Genomic DNA, 27084 nt, shown 5'->3' on the forward strand with positions numbered 1-27084 from the left:
ATTTAAGATAACCTGAAGATGCCTAAATAAGGCAAAATGCGTAGTTGAAAAATAAAAAAACTAAAATTGCAACCAAGACTGTTGTTAACCAATACTGTTAAGCACAGATTTGCTGTATGCCAAATATGGATTGTAAGAATTTTTAAGAACCACTTATTTACACTTTGGCTTAAAAGAGCACAGTTAAACAATACGCCTGAAGGCCTGGCTTATAAATTAAAAGCAATTAAAAAAATAGAAGGTAAAAATTAAAAAAAAATGCAATAAAAACATTTAACGGCTGAAGGCCTACGCTACACGTCTGAAGGACAATTTTAGTTAAGGCACATTTATAAACAAATTTTTAAGCTAGAAAATTTCTTTTAAACCAACAACACAATTGCCAATGTCTGATTAACTTATTGCACGGCCGTACAACAAGCCGGATAAATAATTTAGAATAAACCCCTTACTTCTCATAAAAAATTATCCTTTAGAGAATACACATGGCCGAAGGCCTGATAAGGGGTTCACGCAAATCCTCGGCTTAAGGTCACACATAACACATGTAACATCTAACGACTTAGGGCCTGGATTACAAACAGTTTCAGATAGAACAATTTCTAAGAATGAAAAAAAATGTTTCCAAGACAATGCTCAAAATTTTAACACTGCTGAGGGCCTTTATGTGAAATTAAAAAAAAAAAAAAATAACTGAATTAATACACGACTGAAGACCTCGCACAATACTTCAACTAAAATGAAAATCACAATTTAAAACAAACAGAACAAGTGGTGCTCAGAAGTGTTTCAAGGGTCGGCCTAGGACGGTAGCTCAAACATAAGGTGGGTTGAGACAGGCAGCCAGGACTTGAAGTTAGGTAATCGGATGGCAACCCAAACTAGGGACGGCCCAATGACCGACCAACAATTTAACCAATTTCCTTCCTTCCGACCAGCGGCACAACTATGGAGAATATCGGTCGACGACGAGAATACGAATAGCACTACGTCTCCAGAAACTGGCGTCTAAAAACAGCCAGGGAAACAATAACCACTTTAAGCAAATATGAACCAAACAACTTAAAAGACTACATGCCATGCTGGACAGCAACAACGAGGAAAAGGACCACTGCCTACAAACTACGCTAACGGCCAGGGCAGGTAACTGGAGCGTTAGCGGCCACAGGGCAGAAAATACCGCTGGTGTACTTTATTGATAAGTAACATTCAATTTACTAATCACTTACAACATAGGAAGACAGCTGCAAGATTTCACCGAATCCAACACATCATACGTTGCTGCTAGCCCGAACGGCCAAGGGGGGAACAACCCGCAAATGAACAACCTCACAATAGGTGATGTTTCATAACAGATCAACTGATTACTGAACTTCAGCGTCCAGGTTCGGTGGGCAACGAACTTGTCGCTCTCGCAGCTAGCGCCTCACGATCCGACAGCGTGTGCACACCGCCAGCGCCCCCGGCATGGCCTCGCGCCCCGGACACTTGTTTGCTGCTCCGTCCCAATCAACTCACCACACATACACACCGGCACCCGGAAATACTAGCGGTCACACCAAAGATAGTACGACAGTACTAGTATCGATAAGCGCTGTTGCTGCCACTCAAGGAGGCAAGCCAGCAACTTGGTTACGCCAGTAAATGGGAAAGAAACAAACCGCCATTCGACGTAAAAATGCCAAAGAAAGAATGGCATGAAAGCGAGGCGTACCCCGTTCAGCTATATTGGCACACTTGGGAGACTGAGATTCGGCACTTCACGATCGAGAAGTCTCTTCATCCTCAACAGGTGGCTGTGTGGCGTGAAATATCCTGTCCAAGAATAATCAGTGCGATATTCCTTGATGGCACGGTGACTACCGAACGGTACGTGAACGTTTTGGAAGATGATTTCATCCCCATTATCAAAAGTTACCCTGCTTTCGACAAGATGTGGTTCATGTACGACGGAGCACGACCCCATCGAAGCAGGAGAGTGTTTCATGTTTGGAGAAGCACTTTGGGGACCGCATCCTAGCTTTGGGGTACGTAAAGGTCACTGGCAGCGGCTTCGATTGCCACCATATTCTCCGGATCTGGAAGCATGTGACTCCTTTTTATGAGGCTGTATTAAAGGCAAGGTATACCGCAATAACCCGAAAACCATTTGTGAGCTAAAAACAGCCTTTGCGGTGGTCAATCCAGAGCATCGATGTTCCGACACTTCAGCAGGTCATGCATAATTTCTGCGCCAGATCATCGCCAATGATGGCAGACATATTGAACATGTCATAACCTAAACAACCGTCAAGTCACGGACGCTGGCCGGGGGGCAGTATTACGCTATGGGACTGATTTACTGGGATTCCCTGGGACCTGTGGTAGTAGTCGAAGGCAGCATGATACTTCTGGTGAGCGTGAACCTTCTTGCGTAACACCTGTATACCGTCAAACTTGATAGCCTCCCCAAGGCCGATGATATCATCCTTCAGGCTAATTCTTCATGCCTCAGTGTTGTAATAGTACTACGGTGGTTGACAGAGCGTGATAGTGAACACATGTTGATGTACTGGCCACCAAATTCGTTTCATTTGCACCCCATTAAACACATCTGAGAGGCTGTCGGGCACCAGTTCCTCGCCTTAATTTACGGAGATTACATGATGTGTTGAAAGACATACGAAGCCATATACCTCCAGGAACCTAATAAGGTCTAGATGAATACCTGTCACTTAGAATCACTGCACTATTGAGCTCCAAAGGTCGGCAACGCTATTAAGTAGGTGCCTCATAATGTTTTGGCTCATCAGTGTATAGTGAATGTATAGTGACCTTGAAAATTTGTACGATATCAGGACTGGGAACCGTATTTATGAACTCAGACTTCCATTTCTGCTGATGATATTATACCTTTTAAGTCGTGGTATCGTCACTGATTCCATCCCCATCATGCCATTAATTTCATTTCTGTTCATTTAAAGTATTTAACAGTAAATGACATTGAACGTTAATGTTTGTATGCCACGTATGGTATCAGACCGAACACTGAGCCATTTTCACATACTGTGTGACATAAATACGCAGAAATTATGATGTTAGCTCGGATAAAATACAGCAACCGAAAATTTAACTACTGAAAGCATGCTGCAGTTTTGAAAGTCGAGAGACATGATAGGGTAATAGGGAGGCGTTAGTTGAGTAGAGAGTGCGATAGGATTACATTCTTTGCTCTAGTTACAAAGTAGTAAAAAGAGAAGGAGAGATAAGAAATAACACACAAGGACTTTACTTTTCGCAGACGTCATTGCATTTTCATGAGAGGCGGCAAAGAATTTGGATGATAAATTGAACGGGATTGATAGTGTCTTGAAAAGGAATTGTATGATGGTAAGGAACAAAAAAACGTAGACTTACTGGAGTTATTTGAGATAAGTTAAATCGTATTGAGTGTATTTGACTAGGAAATGGAAAATCGGAGCAGACATTTTTTTTTCCATTTGAGCACGGTCTACTGTCCACGGCAACGTGAAAGACGATATAAAATGCGGATTAGTAGGAGAAACAATCCTGAAAGCGAAAGTTCCTACTAATGGAATGCCCAGTCTTTGGAAGCGGTAAAATACGTCAAGTATCTGGCTGTGACTATTCGAAATGATCTCAAATGGAACGATCAGATACCACAAGTAACGGGTAAGGTGAACTCTAAATTGCGGTTTATTGGTAGAACCCGGAAGCGATGCAGTCCTTCAGCAAAGGAAATATCTTATAATACTTTAGTTCGTCCAGTTTTAGAGTATTGTTCGTCTGTGTGGGACCCTTACCAGTTGGGTCTGATCAAAAGATTGAGAAAGTCCAAAGAAGAGCGGCAAGTTTCGTGACTGGTACACTTAGCCATCGCGAGAGCGTTAAAAGTCTCACAGAAAGTTTATAAGGTGGGACACGCTTGCAGATAGGCGACGGGCTAAACGGATGGGGCTGTTCACTAAACTCCAAAATCCGATCTTCATCGAGGATGTAGAGCACATATTATTACCACCGACTTTCATATCGCGCAATGATCACCATTCAAAGATAAGGGAAATTAGATCTCGTACTGAGGCGTTCAGATACTCGTTTTTCCCTCGCGTGATCCACGAGTTTAACAGAGGGAGGGGGGGGGGGGGGTCGCGAATAGTGCCTTCCCCATCATACCGCTTGGTGGCTAGCGGAGTATATATGTAGATGTAGATATGTAGCTGTAGATGTAGAAATGTTCGAATATAGAATTAGTAGTGTGCTGTTTGACACAGTGACGTAGAAAAATTATCTAGGCCATTACGCTGCAAAGCGATATGAAACGGAAAGTGCAAGTAATGACGATAGAAGGAAAAATGGTTGACTTCCGTTTGTTGGAAGATTTTTAGACAACTGTGGTTCAACCGTAGAGGAGACCTCGTATAGAACACTAGTGCGAGAAGATCTTGAATACCGCTCGAGCGTTCGAGATCCCCACAAGACCAAGTTAAAGGATGATAATTTAGCAGTTCAGAGGAGAGCTGCTAGATTTTTACCAGTAGGTTCGGCCAACGCCTGAGAATTACGGAGATAGTTCGTGAACACAAACAGGAATCCCTCGAGAGAACACTACGTTCTTCTCGCACAACACTATTGAGAAAATTTATACAACTGACATTTGAATCCAACTGCAGAACGATTCAACAGTAGACTATGTAAATTTTGCGTAAGCACCACAAAGTTAAGATATGAGAAATTAGGGCCTGTGCAGAGGCATAAAGACAGTCGTTTATCCTTCGCTCTATCTGCGGATTGAACTAGATAAGCAACGAGTAATAGTTCCTTGCGGAGTATCTGTGTAGATGTAGATGCAGGTAAAATAGATTGACATTAGCAAGTAAAGCTTTCCTGATACAGCTTATATAGAGTAAATTTTACTAGGCCAGTGTTTTTTGAATTTAGCTTATATCACAGTGAAATAGGGACGATAAACGCTACAGACAAGAAGAAAACAAAAACATTTGATATGCTGCTACAGAAGATTTTTGCAGATTAGATTGAGTACATTGAATAACTGAAGCAAAGGTATAGAGTATAGTTGGAGTAAAATAAAATTTATAACACATTTTGAGTGGAAGAAGAGGTAAATTTGATAATACACACTCTACGTATCCAGGAACAGTAATTTGATAGTACAGGGGAAGTGAAGGTCAGGATTCTAGTGGGAGATCAATTAATTACTGCCAACAGTAAACGGGTTCACATGCATGTAATTAACAGTAAATATGGAGAAATGAACGTACTGGCACAGTCTCTCATTATATTTATTGATAAGCTCGGAATCAAATCAGTTCCCGGACAGAATATCGGAACAAGATCATTCCGACAATTTCTCAACTTTTTCAATCTGTGTAGTAACATTTCTACGAAATCTTCTCGAGTGCAATGTATTACAGATTTTAGGTGACTAATCATACCCAACCACAGACATGTACAGAAAAAAATAACTATCGTTTGGCATGCAGGGACTACCATATTGATACTGTTAGAACTGTTATTAACTTTTTTGTAGATTATCTTGATGTTCAGCCCTGTGAATTCATGTGGTTGCCGTTGACAATGCACGCTGAAACATTTGTATAATTATCTTATGGCTGCTAATTAATGTCAATGACGGTCTTCTAATTCCACTTGGTGTCAGTGGGATATTGTTTATCTCGGGAGCCTCTGGTAATGGCTCTTCCCTGTTGGGTCTGGTGCTTATGTGGTTGCCGTTGACAATGCACGCTGAAACATTTGTATAATTATCTTATGGCCGCTAATTAATGTCAATGACGGTCTTCTAATTCCACTTGGTGTCAGTGGGATATTGTTTATCTCGGGAGCCTCTGGTAATGGCTCTTCCCTGTTGGGTCTGGTGCTTATTGTTATTCGTGAGACATCGCAGTGACGTCCGAATGGAGGCCATGACCTGCATAGGAGAGCAGAAGGCTTTTCAGTGAGGAACCTTCAGCTCTCCTCCCCCGCTTTCAAACTCTCAGGTCACAGCGCACTGACGGGGCACGAAAGACGGCAGGCAACACTGTCTGGCAGCCCCCTCAGGCAAGTGTTTCACAACAACCAACGAACTTCCGTTGGCGTTATTTCTTCCAGCCATTTTCATATTACGTGTAGTCTCACAAAGAACACAGAAAGAAATTTTAATTTCGTATGGGTGCACAATTAGGAGAGCAGTAGAAGTTCTGATGAGTCCGACACGTACAATCTTCGGCGAGAGGGGCTGCCGCAACCGTTTGGGACGAAACGTTTTGTAATGTTGTATTTTTTGTCGCGTGGGTTGGTGAGAGAAGGGAGAGGAAGGACAAAAGAGGAATGTGGAGAGATGTGGTGTGAGGGAGAAATGGAGACGGACTGCAGTAAGCATTCAGCTGTTTATGACGTTATTGCTGTCGTACACCTAAGTGGCAAGTCACATTAAACGAATATGGCAGCAGAATCAAACTTACATCGGCAGCAGCATACATTCTCGCTGTTGATGACGTTACTAGAAGTGATTGTAAGCAGTGACGTGGCTACGATATCATATTACGTCCTCATCGGAGGTCCTGTCTGAACAGCGGGTACATCTAACTGCCGTAGCTGGCAGTGCACTTTATCAGAACATTTATGACACAAAATCAGTAGAAGACAATAATATTATTTAGTAAATAATGAAAAGTTGAAAATAGCATGACACGTTATCTTCATTTCAGCAACACTTGAGATAAATTAAGCCAAATGAAATACACGGACTGGACAGAAACATGGAGGCACTTCGAGAAATGCAGGTTTCAACAAAATTGGAGATGCTAGACGGGCCTGCAGGTTGCGCTGTTATATTTGATCACGTATGGCACCTGCTCCATGTCATCAATACTACTCAATTTTCACTCGTGATCATAACAGTGTTCCGTATAGTTTTTATTGCATTATGTGAAAGCTAATAGTTGGCGCTTGTACAGTGGCTACTTCCGTAACCAGGGTAGACGAAGTGTTCGATATTTAAAGCGTATGTGAGATGTGTACTTCACGCAGGGAATGAGGAAACCATCAATCATCAGGTCACAGCGCCGACAAAAGCGAGTGTTGTATGATCGTAACGGACAGTCGCTGAAGAGGATTGTAACGAAAAAAGAATGACAGTCACAAAAATCACTGCAGAACAGAACGTCACACTCGTGATCTCTATCAGCACCAAAACAATACGAAAAGAGCTCCATAATATTGGAATTTCAGTGCGGGCTGGAATTCCAGGATATTCATCGAGTGATGCTGCAGCATTATATAGGAGTAAGATTCCTTGACACGTAGCGTAACTGCATTGGCTTGTTGATAAATCATAGCTGATCTCCCCTGCTTATTTTTCCGTATTGTCTGCAAGCTAAATTTGCGTAAAGTCGTACTCGTGCTATATCCGAAGTAGTTGTGTATATTAGAAGATTCTGATGTGTCTGAGCATATCTGAATGTGGGAAATGAATTAGAAGTATTCTTCGTTCGCCGTTGATTCCTATTACTATGCAACCAGCAGCGCTCTCTTTTCAACGAACTTTTAATGTGTTACTGATCGACGTTTTACTGAAATAGCAAATCCTTTTAAACAGCCTAGTTTGTTCATTGCTTAACTTACATTAAATGATTCATGTACATTAAATCTTCTCGAAAACTAATTCTCTTACTCACAGGCGTAGTTTCACTTCACCGTAGGCGATATAGCCTGACCCTTTGCTGACAACTGTTGTCTCTGTGAAGCAATATTATTCATTCCGCAAAGTTTATAAAATAATTAAAGTAACCTTTCCCGTTATACACTCACTGTAACCAATGATCGAACGGTATATTTAAACTTTTTTGCTCATGTCGATTACTGCACAAAAGGTAGCACATCTTTTTGCATCATTTAAGCACTACACAAGAAGATAGGTAAGCTCTATTGTCCCATTCCACCCGACCGCTTTGATGATGATGATGTCGCGTGACGACGGCCTCCCGTCGGGTAGACCGTTCGCCTGGTGCAAGTCTTTCGATTTGAAGCCACTTTGGAGACTTGAGCGTCGATGGGGATGAAATGATGTTGATTAGGACAACACAACACCCAGTCCCTGAGCGGAGAAAATCTCCGACCCAGCCGGGAATCGGACCCGTGCCCTTAGGATTGACATTCCACCGCGCTGCCCACTCGGCTACCGGGGCCGGACACCCGACCGCTTTGACCTATAGCTTTGACCAGTGAATTCATACTTCAGTCAAAGTCGCTAGAAAGAGATCATAGAAGTGAGAAAAGAAAGTTGTTGTCATTACATGAGAAACTTGAAGCCGACAATCGCCATTTTCAGTATCCCAAAACATTACGCTCACCCCATTTATGCTTCCATGATTCACCGCGGTGATACTTCCAAATAACTCCACTCTCTAGGGCCCGTGCTCAGTTTCGACCGCTGGAGATTTCTATCAACTATTTTGTTCGTATCCCAAATATCATCTGGTGTTTTGATTATGTGGAGTAGTAGTTGCTCCGTCAAAAATTCAGTTTTGTGTCTTTTACGTGTGTACTAATCGATGGGATCGAAACGTTCCGCCAAGATATATTCATTGTTCATATTTCGTCCTTCTTTAAAAAAGATTCTTGCTAGAACAGCCGAAGTGTGTGACTTTATGTACTTGAAAGAATGAATGTGAGTGCGTTCTTGCTTCTTTTCTGAAGAAGGATTTGGCCGAAAACGTATGTGAACACTATTTTGATAATGCCTACCTACTGCTAGCCGCGTGAGTAGCAATCTGTTCGTTTCTCAATATAGTTACTTCCACATGAAGTTTGTTGTAAATAATCCACTGCACTTCAAAAGAAACAATGATCTACGTAATTATTATGCCAGAAGAAAAAAGTGTCATTCATGACGCCACATTAAGGTTGTTTGCAGCACAAACAAGGGCTTATACACTCCTGGAAATGGAAAAAAGAACACATTGACACCGGTGTGTCAGACCCACCATACTTGCTCCGGACACTGCGAGAGGGCTGTACAAGCAATGATCACACGCACGGCACAGCGGACACACCAGGAACCGCGGTGTTGGCCGTCGAATGGCGCTAGCTGCGCAGCATTTGTGCACCGCCACTGTCAGTGTCAGCCAGTTTGCCGTGGCATACGGAGCTCCATCACAGTCTTTAACACTGGTAGCATGCCGCGACAGCGTGGACGTGAACCGTATGTGCAGTTGACGGACTTTGAGCGAGGGCGTATAGTGGGCATGCGGGAGGCCGGGTGGACGTACCGCCGAATTGCTCAACACGTGGGGCGTGAGGTCTCCACAGTACACCGATGTTGTCGCCAGTGGTCGGCGGAAGGTGCACGTGCCCGTCGACCTGGGACCGGACCGCAGCGACGCACGGATGCACGCCAAGACCGTAGGATCCTACGCAGTGCCGTAGGGGACCGCACCGCCACTTCCCAGCAAATTAGGGACACTGTTGCTCCTGGGGTATCGGCGAGGACCATTCGCAACCGTCTCCATGAAGCTGGGCTACGGTCCCGCACACCGTTAGGCCGTCTTCCACTCACGCCCCAACATCGTGCAGCCCGCCTCCAGTGGTGTCGCGACAGGCGTGAATGGAGGGACGAATGGAGACGTGTCGTCTTCAGCGATGAGAGTCGCTTCTGCCTTGGTGCCAATGATGGTCGTATGCGTGTTTGGCGCCGTGCAGGTGAGCGCCACAATCAGGACTGCATACGACCGAGGCACACAGGGCCAACACCCGGCATCATGGTGTGGGGAGCGATCTCCTACACTGGCCGTACACCACTGGTGATCGTCGAGGGGACACTGAATAGTGCACGGTACATCCAAACCGTCATCGAACCCATCGTTCTACCATTCCTAGACCGGCAAGGGAACTTGCTGTTCCAACAGGACAATGCATGTCCGCATGTATCCCGTGCCACCCAGCGTGCTCTAGAAGGTGTAAGTCAACTACCCTGGCCAGCAAGATCTCCGGATCTGTCCCCCATTGAGCATGTTTGGGACTGGATGAAGCGTCGTCTCACGCGGTCTGCACGTCCAGCACGAACGCTGGTCCAACTGAGGCGCCAGGTGGAAATGGCATGGCAAGCCGTTCCACAGGACTACATCCAGCATCTCTACGATCGTCTCCATGGGAGAATAGCAGCCTGCATTGCTGCGAAAGGCGGATATACACTGTACTAGTGCCGACATTGTGCATGCTCTGTTGCCTGTGTCTATGTGCCTGTGGTTCTGTCAGTGTGATCATGTGATGTATCTGACCCCAGGAATGTGTCAATAAAGTTTCCCCTTCCTGGGACAATGAATTCACGGTGTTCTTATTTCAATTTCCAGGAGTGTATTTCTGCAACCAAAAGCTTTGAGCACTTATCTATTGATATAAAATGCATGATAGGCAGCAGAGAAAAATTTGAAACCTAACTGAAAACGTTTTTCTTTTACCACCCATCCTGTTCCGCGAAACACCGTTATTGTAATGTTAATGGTGATGCGTAGGAATTACTGATTACCTTTGCCTTTAATTGAAAAACAAAGTATATAATAAACGATCAGCATGGAGCCATATTTACAAAATAAAGTACTTAGCATAAAATGACTCGTTTTACATCATTACAATTTGTCATGAAAATAATACATGGAAAATGAAACTAGGTAACTACTGGTATACCACAGTGCGGGTGGGGTCTGCTGCAATGTTAAATAACATTAGTGGACTAGTTTTTCAGTTGCTTCCTGTTTATTAATTCTGTCGTGTTCACGTAACAGCTGCTTTAAACACTAAAATTTACATTGCTTACAAGAATAACATAGTGTAAGAAGAGCAATTTCGAATGTTTTTCTGTTCTCGATGGCTTATTTGCTCTAACAATGCAACACATTTCGCCTCGTTAACGTAACCAGAAGACGAGGATGTGATGTGAAAAGAATGCTTTCGTAACGAATTTACTTCTACCTTCACTGTATTTGTATCGACAGCAAATGAAGATGGAACTCCTAAACCAGTGCTTGTTTGCTTACTCGTATCCCTTCCTGTTCGCCACATCTTCAGTTCTCAACACGTATGCATAACACTTTTAATATTCATTGCAAAAAAACTGACATAGGTGTATTTTGTTAGTCCATAAAAGAGTGCAATGAGGAAAGTAGGAAGACATGATATCGTATCTTGTGCATGTGAACAAACTAACGGATATTGAAATGTAAAGGAAACAGAACTGTGTAGCGATATACCTCCATGCGGAACAGAATTCTTAATTTTATTAGATTGTCAGTGCATCAGTCTCACCGTAGTTTAAACACGTTCTTACCTACGCTGCATCATTCATTGTGTGGCCAGTAATAGCAATTTACAGGGTACAAAACCGACATAGTTTTTAAATATGTTCCCGCATTGCGCAATGCTATAAATGTCATTAAGGGAATAGTCTCAAACGCTTAAGACCCCGTAAAATGGATGGTTTGCAGTAATATGTAATTTTTTAGTAATGATAGCCTAACCTGTTTAAGATACCAGTATGGATCTGCCTCTCACCCTCTAGCCTATTTGCTTCTTTTCTCGGCATATTTCTCGCCAGTAACTCAATTATTCAGGGATAAGTGAACATATCAGCATTGGGACGTGCGTCTTCTTTGATAATCTGCTTGATTCAATCGAAATTCATGAGGTTTTCTAAATATACATGCCTAGGCCTATAGAACGCTTTGTGTTATACCAACAGTTAGATTCATGTCGCATGTACCATTTGTACGATAAATTGTAATGATGTGCAACGATTCATTTTATATTAACATCAGCTCATCAGCTTTTTTTCCGTAAAAATTCCCCACTCTGATCACTGCTTTTTTAAAATTTAATTACAGACAGACGGATGCTAGTAATCCTACGAATCACTATTTGCACATTCCAGTAGTAGACAGTCTTCTGCGGAACAGAAGGAGTTGTCAACGAGAAACGTTTCCAGTAAATTTAATGTAATGTAATTCAGTTTTTACTTTGCTAATTATCAGGTATTTTATTTCAACGGTTATGTGATCAAGACTTTTGGTTGTAGTATTGGGACCCTTGTCTGTGTTACTGACAACACTAATGTGGCGAAATAAATATCATTTATTTCTTCTGGTATTCTAATTATGTACATCATTGTTCCTCTTTAAGAACAGTGGATTGTTTACAACAAACTTCTTGAGAGAATAACAGTGCTGCGAACTAACAGATTGCTTATCACACGCTGAGAAGCAGGCAGAGTGTTCACATAAACTTTTCAGCGAAAGACTTCTTCACACAGGAAGCAAAGCACACACACATACAAGCACACTCACATCACACACCCACACACACAGACACAGACACACACACATACACACACACACACACACACACACACACACGCGCGCGCGCGCGCGCGCGCACGCACGCACGCACGCACGCATGTTCATACAATCCAGACAGAACCTTTTTTAAAGAGGAACTAAATGTGAACAATGAGTAATTATCGATGGGAGGAGTTTAGGGAATGAGGTGCTGCAACAACATCGTCGTGGTTACGTAGCCTTTTGTTGTACGGGGACTGGAGAGTTGAAGCAGTGTGGCTCGGATGTCGGAGCATTTACGATTTCGATGCCAATGAAAAACGCATGAAAGAACAGCAGGAACACACATTGATTAATGTAAAAGAAATCTAAAGTCAAATGACAGAAATAAAAGAAAACTGAAGATGTGTTAGATGATGACCAATTTGGCTTTAGGAAAGGTAAAGGCACCAGTGAGGCAATTATGAAATTGCCGTTGATAACGGAACAATACTAAGCAAAAATCAAGACATGTTCATAGGGTTTGTTGGTCTGGAAAAAGCATTATCCAATGTAAAATAGTTCAAGATAATCGAAATTCTGAGAAATGTAGGGGTATGCTATCGGAAGAGACGGGTAGTATATATTATATACAAGAGACAACATGGAATAATAAGAGTGGACGACTAAGAACGAAGTGCTCGGATTAAAGATTAAAAAGGGTGTAAGACGGGGACGTAGTTTTTCTCCCTTAATGTTCAATCTGTACATCGAAGAAGCAATGATGGAAAAGAAAGAAAGGTTCAGGAGTGGAATTAAAATTCAGGGTGAAAGGATATCAATGACACGATTCGCTTGTGACATTGCCATTCTGAGTGAAAGTGAAGAAGGTGACCTGCTGGGTACAGAATATGAGAGTAAATCGCAGAAAGACGAAGGTAGTGAGATGAAGCAGAAATGAGAACAGCGAGAAGTTTTAACATCAGGATTGATGGTCACGAAGTAGATAAAGTTAAGGAACTCTACTACCTATGCAGTAAGATAACCAATGACGTACGAAGCAAGGAGGAAGTCAAAAGGAAGCACTGGTAAAAAGTTCATTCCTGGCCAAGATAAGTGTGCTAGTATAAAACATTGGCCTTAATTCGAGGAAGAAATTTCTGAGAATGTACGTATGGAGCACAGCATTCTATGGTAGTGAAACATGGACTTTGTGAAAATGTACTGTTGAGGGCAAAACTGTAGAGGAAGACAGACATTGGAATAAATCTATCAAATAACTTAGGACGTAGGTTACAAGTGCTACTCTGAGATGAAGGGTTGTCACAGGAAAAGAATTCACGGTGGACTACATCAAACCAGACACAAGTCTATTGACAAAAAATAAAAAAATACTGCAATGAAAGTAAATAGTGCGACCTTAGTTCATGTGTGCAAAATAAAATATTACATAAACAGCTCCAGTACCGACTGAAATATGATTTCCTTACACTTTTGATTACGATCAGATCATTTAGTGCACCCTTAAATGTCCCAAGCTAGGTCTCTACACAATCAAGGTCCCAACACGGTCGCAATGGCTCGGATACTTCACAGTAATGTCATGGAGAAGTACCAACACAGTGAAGCATGGGGGTATAAATGCGGTGAATCCAACGTTTTGGAGTATGCTGACGGAAGTCAGCTTCGAGTTTGTGACGTAATGACGACTCCCTTCTTTTCTCACAGTCATGCATGTATACGATAAAATACCACCACTGTTCACGATATTAATTACATAGCCATGAATTATATCGCAAAGAAATTTAGGTAATGGGAAAGAAACAGCAGACAACATCAGACTTGCTTAGGTGAAATAAATTACTATCGTAGTTTACGCGAGTAAAATGGTTCAAATGGCTCTGAGCACTATGGGACTCAACTGCTGTGGCCATAAGTCCCCTAGAACTTAGAACTACTTAAACCTAACTAACCTAAGGACAGCACACAACACCCAGCCATCACGAGGCAGAGAAAATCCCTGACCCCGCCGGGAATCGAACCTGGGAACCCGGGCGTGGGAAGCGAGAACGCTACCGCACGACCACGAGATGCGGACTTACGCGAGTAAGTGAAGAGTCCATAGATGACTCTAGCACAACAACCGTAAAATAAAATGAACGGTAACATACCGAAACGTAAGAAGGACATAAGCGGGAAATAACGAGAAAGAAACACATAACTCCTACACATGTAACCAAAATTCATGAGAATGTAGCAAATCTTGGGATCTGTAGCTAGAATTGAGCTACATACGTCAATTCTAGTTGCTGAATCCAAAGGAATTCTGTGTTGCTTTCACCTCATTTCCTGCTTATGTCCTTCCTTCGTTTCCTATATGTTACCAATTAGTTCATTTATCGGTTGTTGTGTTAGGTTTTAGTTTGTTCCCTTCCGAAACCTCCAATTTCTCGCTGTAGCCCCTTATATTCAGTACTTATTATCAAGAATTCCCACTATTCCATAACATTACCAGTCTACTATGTTTGATACTGAGGTCAATTCTAGTTACAGATTCCTAGGATTGTTATTTAGAGCAGCAGCAGAGGAAGCGATAGCATACAGTTAAATCTTGTGGAATTAACAACGCACACCTGACGAAGATACATGATAAATGAACGTAGAATCGACAATTAGATCGATACCACATACGAAAATTTTATAAGGATATACAGGAAGTGTGTTAAGTGGTTTGTTGAAGGATTTATGTTTTTGCTCTCTGCACTACTTTAAGAAATAAAAAATATTTTCAGCGCTTTTGCAGTAGGTGTGTGCAATTCTTCAATATACGACTCATTTTTCTGTGCCGCTCTGGATTCAATAACTATAATTGGTGTATATAAGCCACTTATAGTTCCCGAGTCAATGGTTCATTACTTTTCACATTTTGGCAACAGTATGTGGATTTCTGTTTCTGCTGTTACTTTCTGCACTACGCAGTAGTTGCTTGCTATGCATTATTTGAGAATCATCATGTGTAATTGTTGATTCCACGTTCCGTTGTTTTTCTTGATTTTTGATGGTTGTGAATTATTTCGCTAAAGATTTATATTTTCGGTATCGCTCTTTATGCTACTAAGAAAACGCGAAAACTAACAAACATTGGAATTAACAACCAGACACGACCTATAAGGCTCAGGTAGAGAGACAAGAGCCAACAAAATAAATCCTAAAACTAATAAGAATACACACTTTAATGCAAAGACACATGACTATAACTGATCTATATAACTGTCTTATTAAGCCGCTGCCCAACTATACCCTAGCAAATAGTGTCACATTCCGACAAAACCAACTAAATTTTGGTGATAACCTGAATTACAAACACGATTGCAAATCGTTTCACTCGCAGCATTGTAGGCTGTGGTCTTAGGTTCCCGCCAAACTCCACCTTCTGAAAACATGCCATGTTAGGAAATAGGTAGACAACTTAAGCTGTCCTCTCAGAATCCTGCCTAACCACAGTCACGCAAATCGCGTCATACATTTAATAAATAGCATATTTTACGTTAGTTACTAAGATTGTATATATAACAGGCCCCTTGTATCTATCGTATCGTAAGCTCATGACATTACAAAGAACGTCACTGGTCAACGCTGACGGGTGGACTCGGGCACTAGAATTGACCCAACAAAATTCAGGGCACCAGAGATAGTCACCACTTTTTAGCAACAACTTCGGCGACGTCATCACGCTTTGTGATTTAGAGGCAAGCGTGGGCAAGATTAATTTCTGTTTCGTGTGCATAGCAAGCGCAGCGCAGTGTGCTCAAAAATTATAAAGCCTTCTCTTCAGAGTTGCTGTGGTAATCAAATCTGTTGTATCGTGAATTTCAAGACAGTGAATAATTTCTCATTCAATAAAATTGTTCCCTCCACAACATTGCCTGTTCATGTTAATACAACACGTACCTTAAGGCAAACGTTGAGCGATCATGTTTAGCGTGAAACCGACAACTTAAGAGGCGTTAAACTTCATTATCTCTGACCTGTATAAAGAAAATATCAGTTTAGGAAATTATTTATAAATCACATTACTGTGTCCTCGGAGTCTTTCCTGACGGCATTCATGAATAAAACGTTCTCGATTTTCCAGCCACATCAATTAGAACAACATCCTCGAGCTTTCGATGGCCATGTCCGCTATCGTCGTCAGGAGTTCACTGAATGCCGGGGCTGCTACGGTTTGTCGCTTATATAGGCATGATGACATCATCAGCAGCCAATCAGATCGACCCCACATGGCGCGCGCGCCTAAGTTGACCCGGGCGGCTAGCGGAGCTGTTGCCCGTGGCAGCACCGGTGACGTCAGGTGGCGCCAGGGGCAGGCGCCACGTTTGAAGCTGCTGCTCCCGCGTCGCGCATCCGTCTTTACTTTCTTTCGATGTCCAACGACCGCCCCCGTGCCCTGCTGAGTGCGTATCCCTGGTCTCTGTTGAAATTGTTGTTTAAACGGATCTCGGCCGCTTCCTTTGTAAAGGAGTCCCAATATGTAGATGCATGACGCAACACATTTGTATTTTCGAATTGTATTTTATGTCCGTTTTATAGGCAATGCTCCGCTATGGCTGACTTGTCAAGCTTCCTTTGTTTTATATGGCGCTCGTGCTCAGTACAACACTCCGCAATCGTGCGAATTGCTTGTCCGATACACATGCTGCCACATTCACAGGGTACACCATACACACCGAAAACTCGAAGAGCAATGTCGTCTTTAACAGGGCGCAACATATCTCGTATCTTGGGGGCGGGCCGGAACACAGCCCATGTTTCTACCGCAGACGCCCTAACTTACTGCTAGTTGCTCCACAGTATGGCAGGAATACAGTCCGTTTGACTTCAGTAGAAGATGATTCACCACGTGTCTTCTGTCGGCGGCCCTTGAAAGCGTTTGCGATATCTCTTTTGCTGTATCCATTTTCCCCGAAAACATGTTTTAAGTTCTGCAATTTTACTGCAGGTGGTCGTCGTCAGAGATAAACTTGGCTGTATGAACCAACGTGCTCAGGACAGCCTTCTCGGGTACAGGGTGGTGGAAACTATTGGCGTTCAAGTACCAAGCTGGCCTCCTGCCTGCCGCTCAACCAAAACATCCAAGAATGGTAGCTTGTTGTGCTTCTCCAACTCCAAAGTATATTTAATGTTGGGGTGGGCACCATTCATATGATCGACGAACTGTTGTAGTGTATCTTCACCATAAGGCCATATCAGGAAGGATTCATCAACGTATCATAGAAAGCAAGATGGCCCTAATGTTGCAGTTTGCAGAGCCTGCTCCTCAATGTTGTCCATGTAGAAATTTGCGACTGCTGCGTATATACACAATCGAAATTTTCTAAATTACAAATCATATAACTGTTATTTTTATTCTTAAAGTGTAAAGGCCACGAACTCGGTGCTACAGGTATCTTCTTTGAAAGGAGAGTCGCCAACCGGGAGACGGAACTATTCGACTGATTTTTGTTTTGAGTTATTGAAGGACCAAAGAAGCACTTCGTTGCGTAGTTGTTACCGTTTTGCTCATGACACAAAAACAGCATGTTCTGTAGACACAATTTTGAATACCTTACATATTATTTGTAATAAAAATTCTTATTAACACACTATTCCTTGGTATCGTTGCGGATGGTAGAACCAGTAGGGACTTTCATAATGAATTCTGGATCACTACAGTTTACGAAAAGCTGCGCCCCTGCAAATGCGGCCACCATACTCACGGAAATGCTTCACGGAGCAGATACGGCTCCTACGTACCTCACCTTAGAGGTTGTTATATGAATATGAAGCCAGTATCTGTACAGATAACATTGGTGATCTTGCAGCTCTCGAAGAATAAAATTACAATGAAATCAGACCTTTAGCTGCTTACAAGCGTTGACAAATATCAACGGGAACAGTTGAAAAATGTGTGCTAGAAGACCGGGACTCGAACGCTGGACCTACTGATTACATGGTAGACGCTCTATCCGACTGAGCCACCGAGGACACAGAGAATAGTGCGACTGCACGGATTTATCTCTGATACGCTCCCCGTGGACCCACACTTTCCCGTTTTCTGTCCATTCACTACACTTGTAGTGCCCCTGCCCTCCATACACATTACTATCTAATTAGATTGACTACCGCGAGTAATGAGTATGGTGGGCAGGTGCACTACAAATGGAGAGTGTGGACACAAAGATGGAAAGTGTGGGTCTCACGGGGAGTGTCCCAGAGATAAATCCCTGCAGTCGCAATATCCTATGTGCCCTCGGTGGCTCAGTCGGATAGGGCGTCTCCCATGTAAGCAGGAGGTCCAGGGTCCGAGTTCTGGCCCCTGGCACACATTTTTTAACTGTCCTCGTTGATATTTATCAACGCCTGTAAGAAGCTAATGGTCTAATTTCATCGTAGTTTCATTCTTCGAGGTTGTTTGTCAATAGAAGAGTCTGAGCTGTTTGCCACAAAGCCTCCAGGAGTCGCGTGTGGTGGCGCTAGCCACGCCGAGACGTGGTGCGTAGGTCGCAGTACACTGGACAGGCACGTGTTAGCGTCCACGTGACACCGTGCATGTAATCTTCCGCGGACGTGTGCTTAAGTCGCCGCTTTGTTCCTTGGGAGCAAGCTACGCTCCGGTCCCAGACCGACCGTCAGCTTCCGTGAGTTTCCATAACGGACTCACCGCTTGTCGCTGCTGTTGCAGCCCATCGCAATGTTTGTCACGCCCTCGCTCTGTTCGACGCTGGACTTCCGTCAGCTAGTCCCGGGGTACCGCTTCCCAGACCCTGCAAGTCAATGCCCACAAGAACAACACCTCGTGGAAATGTGTCGTTATGATACCTTTCTGCTAATCAGTTGACTGCCTGCCAGCTCCCATCCCCGTGAAACCACGCCGTTGTTTATCCTCGCTGCTCCTTGACACTTGTAGGTTTACGGACTTGGCCCCACGGAGTACCTGTTAGGCACTGTCAAGGATCGACATTTCACTTGTTATCAAGTTGTGTGGATATCGTCCACAAAAGCCCTTCTTAGTATAGTTCATGTAAATAAAGAAACAGTTGTTATCGCAAAGTATGTATTTCAGCACAGTTACTTACCCCAGAGGCGAGAAGCATCCGTTACATGCAAATGACCGTAAGAGGAAAACGTAGAGCCCAAGTCATCAAAAGTAGACTATGGATCAATGGAAAAAAGACGTTCCATCAGATAAGTCTTGTACTCTTTGTCCAGCTTGTGGCCGATTTTACATCCCAAGAGTGAAACAAGATAGGGATTCAGTGATGATTTCAGCAGACAAGTCATGGTACACTATAGGTGCCGTGGTTCCCTGTAAAGTAGCATAACTACCGTGGCTTATATGGCTCTTTTGGCAAATCAGATCCGTCCCATGTCACAATGTTTGTTGCACACCATTGATACCATGACACAAGAGGACAACGCTCTTGTTCACAAAGCTTGCATCGTCTAGTACTGATTTCGTGAGAACGAGGATGAATTGTCACATCTCCCTTGTTTACCATAGTACCAGATTTCAGTGTTACTGAGTCTTTGTGGTCTACTTCGGAGAGCAAGGTGCGTGATCGCTATCCACCTTAATCATAGTTACGGTAACTTACAACTATTTTGAAGGAATAATGGCATAATATTCCCTCGAAATCCCTACAGGATCTGTATTTCTCCATTCCGAGACGACATGAGAATTTTTCGAATGCCAACATGCTTCCTACACCGTATTAGGCATAATAATGTATCGTGTTTGTACTGTTTCCACATTTTTGCTCATCCCCTGAACAAACCTTGACATACTATTATCTGACCGATTGATTTAGTTATCAAATCTGGACTAGGTGCTAAATGAATGACACCTTCTGTGAAGATCGTCAGTCATCCACAGGAACAATGTAATTCAGTGGTTTTATTATTAATATTTATTATGCAATACCGATAACAAAACAGAGATTCTCTCTGTGCTGCAAATTTTTTCAACCATATTTCAAGGAACTCCTAGTCCTGAGGTAGGAAAACGAAGGAAACATATATCAGACTGCTCTCAACGGATGAGACGTGTGACCATTATCTCGTATTATGATCTTTTTAAACAGGAGAGCAAGAATCTGCGAAGACCAAAGTATTATGATGACGAAATGGTTCAAATGGTTGAAATGGCTCTGAGCACTATGGGACTTAACATCTGAGGTCATCAGTCCCCTAGAACTTAGAACTACTTAAAGCTAACTAATCTATCACACACTACCATGTCCGAGGCAGGATATGAACCTGCACCCGTAGCGGTCGTGCGGTTCCAGACGGAGCGCCTAGAACAGCTCGGCCACTGCGGCCGGCGATGACTAAATAATGTATTCATTAAATGCGAATTTGTCATGGGTGCAGTCGTGAATAATTCAGTATCTCACTTCACCTATTTCCCTCCAACTGCCTCCATGACGTAGTCGCCTCGTTCGTTAGCACCTGGGCTCAGCCCACGAATTACTCTCTGCCCCACTTCCGAGCAGTTGCCAGGCCCACGAGTATCTTAAAGTTTGAAGCACGTGCCGACTGCCTCTACTGCTAACATTCTCTGCTGCACTGACTAAAGCTATAATTCTAATGTGAGCATTTTGCAGCAAAAAAAAGTGCAACAAAATGGAAATCGCTTATATCAGGACGTGTCACTAAATGGTTGAAGTCTCTTTTGTGCGTGGTATGTGGAAAGAATATTGCACAAAATACATGATGTTCCTTTCCGTATCTTAATTGAGACGGTTCACAACGTGGAAACCAGAATTATTTATCACAAACTGATCACAAATCTGTGATTGTGGTACTGACAAACAATGAATTATAAAGAAACAAAACATTATTTTTTACCTTTGTCGCACACCATCCTGCTATGGTCCTGGCCGATCTGTTTTGTGTAGTTACCTCACTCTGCCTTTTTCTTCTGTCCTTTAAAGCAGGACAAAGTGAACACCTTATCTTCTGAAAACCCACATGATGATGCTTTAGCTACTGCTGTTTTGTGTTTGACAGATAGCAGTGAACTTCTCCACATACAGGTATATGAATCTCTGTAGAAAAGGGTTAGCAGATTATACGATCGTAATCAGTTGTAAGAGGTTCCTACTTTGCAAAAATCCTTCGTGATGGGTGATTTATTGTGTCTTGTGAAGATAAAGGCCTTTAAAGTGCATACCGTATGTTGGGCCAGAGAGCCAGGGGCCAACGTTCAGCTTGTCTTTCGCGTGTATAGTCCCGCACTAGCTGATCCATAACATGCTCATCAACGTTAATTTGGTTATCAAATTTCACAGTCTCAGGCTTCTGCTTCTGATTTATTATGGCGCATAGCATTAGGGAGGATTGCACCACTATCAGTTCTTTTGTACGTGCAAATAGACTTAAATTTAAAATTTTTGCTATGATTACTTTCCTGCACTATCATATTAATATTTTCCATATGTGCAACTTGAAACTTCCTGGCAGATTAAAACTGTGTGCCCGACCGAGTTTTAATCTGCCAGGAAGTTTCATATCAGCGCACACTCCGCTGCAGAGTGAAAATCCCATTCTGGAAGTATCCCCCAGGCTGTGGCTAAGCCATGTCTCCGCAATATCCTTTCTTTCAGGAGTGCTAGTTCTGCAAGGTTCGCAGGAGAGCTTCTGTAAAGTTTGGAAGGTAGGAGACAAGGTGCTGGCAGAAGTAAAGCTGTGAGTACCGGGCGTGAGTCGTGCTTCGGTAGCTCAGTTGGTAGAGCACTTGCCCGCGAAAGGCAAAGGTCCCGAGTTCGAGTCTCGGTCGGGCACACAGTTTTAATCTGCCAGGAAGTTTCATATCAGCGCACACTCCGCTGCAGAGTGAAAATCTCATTCTAGCTGCAAGCTTATCAATTTGTAACCTAGCCTCTCTTGTCCTTTTGTCATCACATCTGACGAAACTCCTTATTGCCTCAAACCAACTCATAGACCTTGTATCTCTGTAGAATGGATCGGAAAACTTTCCGTACGTCATTCTAGTTTATTTTTCTTGGTACAGAAATTCTTTTTCTTCTATGTTTGTGCATCTCACAGTTTTTGCCACAGGCTAGAGGAATAGACAGATCCAAAGCATTTTGGGATGTAAGTGATTAAGCCAATTACTAACAATTGTATAAATTTCATCAAATTGTGTGCAGGTGTTTCATTTTGCACAGGGATTTTTATGCATACCATATGGAGCAATTTACACGTTAGCAGTCTCACTGCTTATTTGTCCAGGGTATTATTACCTACGTTAGCACCATCACCACCACTTTGTTCTTCATCGAAAGAGTTGGATGCCACTGCCTGTAAAAACAGTTTCATTGTTTTCGTCAAAGCAGTAATTACATATTAAAGGAAATCGTCATCTTCAGCTATCCATTGAATAACAATTGATTCAAAATTACCGCTTGAAAAATGTAGCTATTTTCTTTCTGCGCGTTTTTTTTTTTCTTTTTAGGTGTAGATTCCGAAATTCTATACGAAATAGAATAATATGAAGCAATAGCCTCAGCACATTTTTCTTCTATGGACTGTAGGAATATAGCTGTTGTTCTTGTTGTTGTTTAATATTTCAAATTACCCTTACTTTTCTTCCGAATAAGTACCTAATATCAAAGACAACAGCACTGTACAGCACACACCTACAACATTTCTACACAGCTTCACACACTCATAACATCTACTGCAATGTTTGGCTCTCTTACACGAAACAGGAGCACTTTATCTGACATCTGCACAGTCTTGCAAACGGTAACAATGTATTTTCTGCTCTCATGACGATGTGTCTGTGAACTAATGAGGTATTCTCTGAATTCCAATAAAATTTAATTGATTACATATGAAACTAATTTAATCATAGTATCCCCTGTCCCAGGTTATGTAAATGTTTGGTATAAAGAAGAAAATGTGAGTGTCACATTAAACTAATGGCATACATTTCTGATAGTATCTGTAGAGAGTTACGGAACATTGCAAGAGAGCATACCTAGTGAGTGGGGGCCCAGGTTCAGACCTTTCATACAGCAATTAAAAGTTGAGTCTTTCTCAGCGTCCATTGGACCCAGTGTACGCACATTAGGGTGAAACAAGTATTCGCTATTACGTCAATCTTAACGGTACGGTACGTATCTTACAACTGTTCACAAACATAAGTAAATGGATTTTTGTTCATCCTTTCTTTTGAAAGTCTCTTAAGAATTATGGCAACAACAATATTCAGTGTTTTTTATGACATTTTGTCTCTTTCTGGTCGTGTGCAGGTCATCAAGATGCTGGTGATAGTGGTGGCCCTCTTCGCACTCTGCTGGCTGCCCTTGCAGACCTACAACCTACTGCAGGACATCTATCCACAGATCAATGGGTGAGCTATGCTGGTTTCTCTAATGTATCTTCTTACGACATCACATAAAATATTTGAGCCTTGATTGAAGTGACGCCTATAACCAGTAGACAACTACAGAAATCACTAAGTTGTTTCACTACAAAACTTGAACCACGTTTCAACGTTTATACTCACAAACTAACAAGAAAGAAGTACATTACCTCCATTGTTGTGTCCCGATGATTGAACAGCAGCAGTTGTTATTTTACGGAACTGTTTGCACGTTTCGTGATTTTGTGTGAGCTATGAGAACGAGTGGGAGAACTTAGTAACGGTCAGCCTGACAGCCCTCCAGAAGGGGAGATTAACAGCACAGCAGGAGTCGACTAATCTGGACTAAACGCCTGCGGCCGAGCCGTGCATTGGTAGGTGCCGCAATGATGCTGTCGGTGGGGTATCCCGATTGTACTATGAAGTAGTGCCTATGGGTCAGGGTTCTCTCTACAAACGTGGAGTTGGACAATAGATAATTCAGTTGCAATACACTAATTAGCATCTTCGTTGCGTAACAAATGCCATAAGCAGTTGGATTAGTGGTAGCAGTCTGTTTCACACGGGTTCAGCTGAGGCAGACACATTTTGTCGAACCTTGTGTCGGAGTTTGGTTGGTATTTTGAGCTATTAACTAACCATTTAGCCACTGTGCTAGCGAAATTTTGTCTCGAAGCACGAAAAAGAATCCTTACTAGTTCGGGAAAGGATTGTGTTCCAGTTCCACAAGGGTTCTGTTTCGCTTTTCTATAACTCACGTAACTTGTTGCAGCAGGTAGGTGAAGAACATTACCATTTTCATGATATATGTTCATGTATTTTGCACACAGTATGCCTTATAACCTGCAAATAATTCTTCAGTTTCATACTCACAGTTATCATGTACCTGCAACCACTATAACATTTATCAGCAACTACATGTCTTCGTTGTAAAACCATTAATAACACAGTCTGAAACCTAAAAGTATATATAGTGTGTAAAAGAATAATTCATTATATAAAACTGAATGCAGAATCTGCAAGTAATCATGGGTTATCTTTTTCCACAAACATATGGTAAAGTACTGTTGTGGTTATGTTGTGCATCTTAGAAAGGAGGTGTCCTTAAGGGAATTACAGATGGATGGATCGCATACTGACTGCTGCAGTGTTTAAGTGTTCAGAATCGGCGACTAAACCCTTGGGACTGGGTGTTAGACCAGCTCCTTTCTGCTTGGTAAGGGAGTACAGATTCTTGGCTGAAGATCAGGGCCAGACCTGCAGCAGCACAAAGGGACTGACATCATTTTCTGTGAACATAGCGAAAATTATGAAAACCCAAAATATGTAGTGACTGCAGTATTTCTTGTCAATGCTGGCAATGTGAGATCTTTATTTTAGTGGAGTTTCAGGCAATTATTATTAGAAATTCATGAGAATTTTCCAACAAAAGAAAACCAGTATGCAGATCCCATGAGGATGCAAGTGCAGATGTGCATTGTTGGTCTGATATATATATACACACATATATATATATATATATATATATATATATATATATATATATATATATATATATATATATATGCAGCAGGGACGATACTCTATGTCCAGAATTTCCTCCCAATGTCTTGTATCAATTGGCACAGAAACAGCAAGCATCATGAGAATTATCGCTGTGTGTTTTAAGACCTCCTAGCTCCAATTGGAGTGGAGATACGGGCAAAAACGTCTTTTTACTAGCCCCAAGCGGATAGGGTGCCCTGTACAACAGGCGAGTTGGGTGGGAACAGTATCCATCTGCCAAATCAACCTGCTGTGTATAAGGGGCAAGCAATGTCTTTCTAGGCCCTAGTATGTAGGCTTTCCTACAAGTTTGCGAAATATCAGCCTGCCTTATGGAGCTGCTTTGTGTGACAGTCTGTGTATCATGAGCAAATAAATAATTTTGAAGTCCATGATTTACAGGCTTCCCTGTATCACAGATGTGTTGTGGGACTAGTAATAGCTTGCTTTGTTGAACTGTATTGCAGGACTACATGCACCATCTGGCATGGCACGGGACAGTCTGAAACGGTTAGAGGGTGGATGGATGGAGTGACGTGGAGCAGGAAATGGACAGACTGAAGGGAGGAGTGGGAGATGCCTGAGGCAGGTGGGAGGAGTTCAAGTCTAGTGGGTGGGTGGAAAAGGAAGAGAGGGAGAAAGAGATGGAAAGAGAGAGGGGTAGAGGATATAATCAAAGGAGAAGGGGAGAAAGATAAAGAGGGTGGAAGAAATGGACAAAGTGAATGGGAGGAGTAGGTATGGTCAATATATGTGTTGGATGCACGTAAGGGCGAGGCTGTGGAGAAAATCTAGTTACCCAAAAAAAAAAATTCTCTCATCTTGATTTACAAAATATTAATGAATTCCGCCATTTGCTCAAAATTGTTCTGGACCAAAATTACTTCGCATTCAAAGACACTGTATATGAAAAAACTGATAGATTAGTCATGGGATCCCCAATTACCAGTAAAACAGCTCACATTTACATCAATCACATTGAACATCAGTTTTTTTAACCCACACACACAATATCTTGAAAGAGTAGTATGACACAACAGATACGTCGAAGACATCATACGTTTGCATAACGGGACCAATGGGCAGCTGCAACTTTTTCAAAACGTCTCCAACAAAATGCATCACGAGATTCAGTGAACGGTATAACACCACTCTGGCTTTACACTCCCATTCTAGGTTCCAGACATTTCGTTACAGGACACTAAAGTTCACTTTAATATATTTAGGAAACCCACCACGACTAGTTCTATTATTCATTGCTCTTCAGTTCATCCAAAGCAGGAACAAATTACCGCTCTTCGTGCAATGCTTTATCACGTGGCTAGAGTCCCTCTCTCAAAACAAAACTACCAGCGTCAGTTGAATATCATTCAATTCATGGCACATGCTAATGGCTAACAGCCAAATGTTGTTGATGTTCTTCACCAGTGAATTCAGTCGAAAGCCGCTTGTAACAATCGGTACCGGACTACTACAACATCGACTAGTAATGGTAAGTGTAACAATTTTTTTTTTGCAGAATCCCATATGTAGGAGTTATATCTCACAGGATCGGCAAATGGCTAAGAAAATTATACCCGCCTTCTACATGCTCCATAAAGTCACACAACTATTGAAGCACCACGAAACCAGAGGAGACAAATTCCATTTCAAATATAAACACAAATTGCAGCATTCTACACATTCAACGTAAGTGTTTGGTTTCAAACATTTTAGAAGAAACTGAAGTCATCCGCATCAATTGCCACGATCCGTTCGGCATTTCGAACGAGCGCTTAAGCACGCAGTCCCGCCGAATAACTT

The 27084-nt window shown here is 42.4% G+C and overlaps 1 protein-coding gene across 1 annotated transcript in view; it reads left to right on the forward strand.

Annotated features, from left to right (window-relative positions):
- LOC126419600 (tachykinin-like peptides receptor 99D) overlaps positions 1 to 27084 on the forward strand; it is a 263652-nt gene that overhangs the window by 142128 nt on the left and 94440 nt on the right. The window contains exon 4 of the mRNA XM_050086788.1: positions 23624 to 23724. Coding sequence (XP_049942745.1) covers positions 23624 to 23724 — 101 coding nt within the window. The remainder of the gene's footprint in view (positions 1 to 23623; positions 23725 to 27084) is intronic.

This window comes from Schistocerca serialis, chromosome 9 (assembly GCF_023864345.2).
Source record: "Schistocerca serialis cubense isolate TAMUIC-IGC-003099 chromosome 9, iqSchSeri2.2, whole genome shotgun sequence".
Lineage (NCBI taxonomy): Eukaryota > Metazoa > Arthropoda > Insecta > Orthoptera > Acrididae > Schistocerca > Schistocerca serialis.